The sequence below is a fragment of the Grammomys surdaster genome, unplaced genomic scaffold (genome assembly GCF_004785775.1).
Source record: "Grammomys surdaster isolate TR1022 unplaced genomic scaffold, NIH_TR_1.0 210, whole genome shotgun sequence".
NCBI classification, from domain to species: Eukaryota; Metazoa; Chordata; class Mammalia; order Rodentia; family Muridae; genus Grammomys; species Grammomys surdaster.
The window spans coordinates 2,612,253-2,616,244 of record NW_021604655.1 but is presented as its reverse complement, the minus strand read 5'-3'; the positions used below and the strand labels follow the sequence as shown (position 1 = coordinate 2,616,244).

At 56.0% G+C, this 3,992-nt stretch overlaps 1 protein-coding gene across 1 annotated transcript in view; it reads right to left on the bottom strand.

Moving 5' to 3' along the window:
* Ltbp2 (latent transforming growth factor beta binding protein 2) overlaps window positions 1-2,321 on the bottom strand; it is a 93,879-nt gene extending 91,558 nt beyond the window's left edge. Inside the window, exon 1 of the mRNA XM_028771890.1 lies at window positions 1,786-2,321. Coding sequence (XP_028627723.1) covers window positions 1,786-2,321 — 536 coding nt within the window. The remainder of the gene's footprint in view (window positions 1-1,785) is intronic.
* Window positions 2,322-3,992: the final 1,671 nt, after the last annotated feature.

Below are 3,992 nucleotides of genomic sequence, written 5' to 3'. Positions count from 1 at the left end.
ACACACACACACACACACACACACACACACACACACACACACACACACAAAGCATGCACAAGCCTGCAGCATAGCCACCCTTTCCTCATGACAGCTAGACTTCATCTGAGCCACAGTCCCTGGCTCCTGTATATCAGGGCTTTATTCTTGCTCCTGGGCAAACGCTTATGGTGAAAAGCCCTAGTTCAGAGCCAATGTTAAGCCTGCATGACAGCCTCATCTCCAGGTGTCACTCTGGCCATCTCCTTCCGAATCTACGCTCCTCCCTGAGCCTCTCCGCTACATTGTACTGCTTCTTTGCCCTTAACAGAACATGTCCCTGCTTTCAGAAACACATTCACCAGCACATACTGTTCGTGCCTCCAACTTGATCTTAAGAAACTGACTTGCCCTCCAGCAGGGTTTGTATTCTGTGGGTCTCCCAGCCCTCTCCCATGCTCAGCACATGTAATCATGCAGTTGCCTGCACAAGCCAGGATAGAGGGGAAAGCTGAAACAGGGCAGGTGTCCCATTAACTCTCCTTGAATGGTCCTATGCTGGAGCCACTTGACGGCAGGCAGCTCTATGCCCTGCAGACTTTTAGGCTAGGCCTCCGAAGGTTAGACTCAGAGGGGGCCAGCTACGTGCAGGCACTGATCTGCTGGGAACACGGAAGTGAACAAAACCCTGCTGAAGTAGAACTTGTATAAGTCTGAGCACATATGCAGAAATAGAAATATGTTGGGGGGGATAAATGCTATAAAAAAGCATAAAGCAGGGTGAGGGAGGGGAAGGGATGAGACACGGGGAATTCTGCTAAAATACAGAAGACCGCTGCAGCCGAGAGAAGAGTATGTGTGCAGAGCTGGAGGCTTAAGATCCTCTGTAGTGGAACTAGGCGTACAAGCATTGTGACTGCTACTTGGGACTACAACGGACAGGTAAACCAGGCTCAGGCAAAGGGCTGCCAAAGCCCCTCCTAAACTAACCAATGGCGCCCTGCTCAATCCATCCTAACCAGGCTCCTGTACCCTCACTCCAGTTACACCTGGATATACAGGCGAGGTCCCCAACTCATTAAATTCTGGGCAGGGCGTTGTTGGGGCGGGAAGGGGGTCTCCTGTGGTAATAGAGTCCAGGGCCCTCAGCGAGTGGTGCAAAATAATAAGTTGAAGAGTTGGAGCGAGGCGTGGCCTTTCCAAATGTACAAACCATGCTGACATATAGACTTACTGGCACACAGAGACCCGGTCCCTTGCACAGCGTGAGGGCAGCCTTCCCCTCCACAGAGCTCCTAAACCCATGCCTAAGCCCTCTGCGTGTCCCAGCAGACCTGAGCCCGGACCATACACTTGTCTCGGCGCGCCTGCTTCGCTGTCAGCCCCTTCCAGGAGATGCGTCTGTCTTCGCGCCCTGGTGTCCTCACTCCCCCGCCCAGATCCTCCACCTACTGGCGCCCCGAGCCAGTTTAACCTTCTCTGGGCCTCAAGAGCCCAGAGCGCCCACCCAGCAACTGCGAGAGCTTGTTAGCTCAGCACAGAATGAGTTAGAAACTCACAAGCGCTTAACGTCGGGGTTCCCAGTGAACTGGTGTCCAAGGGAAAGGATAATAGATCTATTTTCCCCCAAAATAACTTTTTGAAAGCTGGTTCCGAGCCCTGGCTTCGGAACCTCGGAGCGGTTTCTCTGCATTACTGAGGACAAAGAGACAAGAGTCTCCTCTGTCCTGCACCCCACTGAAGGCATGACAGTCCGGGATCTCCGTATCCCTTGCCACCATCCCCAATTCCCTCTCCAATACTCACCCGGTGAGTCGCCCTCTCCGTGCAGGCGCGGGTCGCTGAGGGGTCGCCAGGCGCACGACAGAAGATGCAGCCCGGGTTGCTGGCTGCTGCTGGCCCCGGGGATTGCTCCTCCGAGTCTGGACAGGTGGCTGGACTCGACGCAGCTGCTGGGCTCGGGACGGCCTCCTGGCCTCGGCCTCTGCGAGCCTCCCAGGGCTCCCCTGGCCCGGCTGGTTCCACTCAGAGGTCGACAAGCCGGGGACCGGCGCGTCAGGCTCTCGGAACAGACTGTACACCTTGGCTGCAGCCGCTGCGGGGTGGCTGCCCACGGGGCGCCACAACCGATTCGCATCCCTGCTAGCTGGTTCGTATCTCCCTACGGAATCCCTTTGGGCATGACTTGTCCCCATCAAGAGAGCCAGGACAAGTGGCAGGAAGCCCCTCCAACGCGTCCGTCGGACGCGTCCGGAGTAGCCGGCGGTGGTCGGCGCCCTCACGGCGCCAGAGTGGCTGTAGAGCTGTGGGCACCGGAGACCTCGCGGGGAGGTGCTCTCCATCGTTCGCTCCACCGACCCGTCTGGCGGCTTACCCCTTCCCGTCTAGGGAACCTCTGAAACAGCCGTCTGGGGGTCCAAGGTTCCCAGGCAAGCACTGTATGTCGTGAGCAGCCTGGGCTGCGCACCCAGCCGCCGCACCTTCGCGCTCGCACTGCCGCCGTCTGAAGGGGAACCAGAGGGTTTTATTTTTGGAAACCGCCCCCCTGCTTTTTTGTCTCTTTTATCCACGCCATGCCCCCTCCTTGGAGGGACAGCTCGGCCCCCTTATTACGGGAGACAAGAATTCCAGCAACACCCTCTTTGGCACCGAGAAGGGAGCGGGCGGCGAGGGGATTAACCCGTGAGGAGCTGCGGGCGACGCAGGGCAGACCCGGGGACAGATGGCGTCTGCCTGGACAAGCGCACCTGAGCCACCCTTCTCCTGTCCTGAGCAAGCTCAAGTTGTCCACCTGTCCTAGATGTGTTTACTTCTCCTGACCTCACCGACACAGATGAACAAGGCTGCTTCTCAGGCCCGAAGGAAGCTGGGGAAGACCATTACCCAGACCAGAGTAATGGGGACCGAGCCTGAGGCATGCGCGCCTTCTCATCGCTTCCTCCTCTGACCGCTGGGGACGCTAGCCGAGAATGCAGGTGTCCCTGGGGCAGCACCCAGGAGCCCGTTGCCTATGGGAAAGGTCAACTTGGGGCGCGCGCCCTCTAGTGGAGCTGGTCGCACCCTTGGCTAACGTGTTTCGAAGTGACACACTCTGCCAGCGGGCTTAGCACCTAGATCTTAATCTTCCTGTGACATCAAGCCTTGGACTGGGCTTACAGTGATGGTGGCTGCCCGCTGCTGCTCTCTTTACAAAGGTAGACATGGAGCCTCTTGAATAAAGTGACTAAAGGAGAGCGTTGCTAAAGACGGTAGCCTTTCTCACAGTCCGCTCTCTGGACTTCTGTCACAGCCCCTCATTCATTGATGGATTTCCCCAGGAAGACTGCATGCGCCTTTGATCTGTCTCTGCTGGGCGTGGGTCTCACATCTTGTATTGACAAGAGACAGGGACGTTGGTTGCCTCCCACTTGAGTTTACCTTCTTCCCCGTGTCCCCTGCCCCAAAGCCTAAAGGCCTAGGCATATATGGTTTTCCTGGAAGCAAAACTTCACAGCCTACTGCCTCCTAAGGAGACAGGATGAAAAAGCCAGTAAAAGGCACCAATTACAACTTCCCATACCAGCGTCTCCCCTCCCAGAAACCCAAGTAATACCTAATTGGAGAAGAAGGCCTCAATACTTGGCATTGGGCTACAGAATCCTCGCCACCCGGCTGGTTCTTTGGCCGATCTTGCTCGGTATTCACTGGGTACTCTCAGTGAGTACTCTGCTCAGCAAACGTTTGATCCACTGCCTCATCTCTCCACCTGGAGTGCGCGTTCCAAGAAGTCTTCAGGACCGCCTCTTCATTTCACCTCACAGAGTGAACATCAGCCCTAGAGTGGCCGTATGTGCTGTTCAGCTTCCTGTTCCTGTGAGGAAATACCCAAGACCACCCACTTACAAGGACGAATCATTTCTTGGGGCTTTGTTGTTGGTTTGGTTTGTGTTGCTGTTGTTTTGTTTGGTTTTGGTTTTGGTTTTTTCAAGGCAGTGTTTCTCTGTGTAGCCCTGGGTATCCCCTCTGTAAACCAG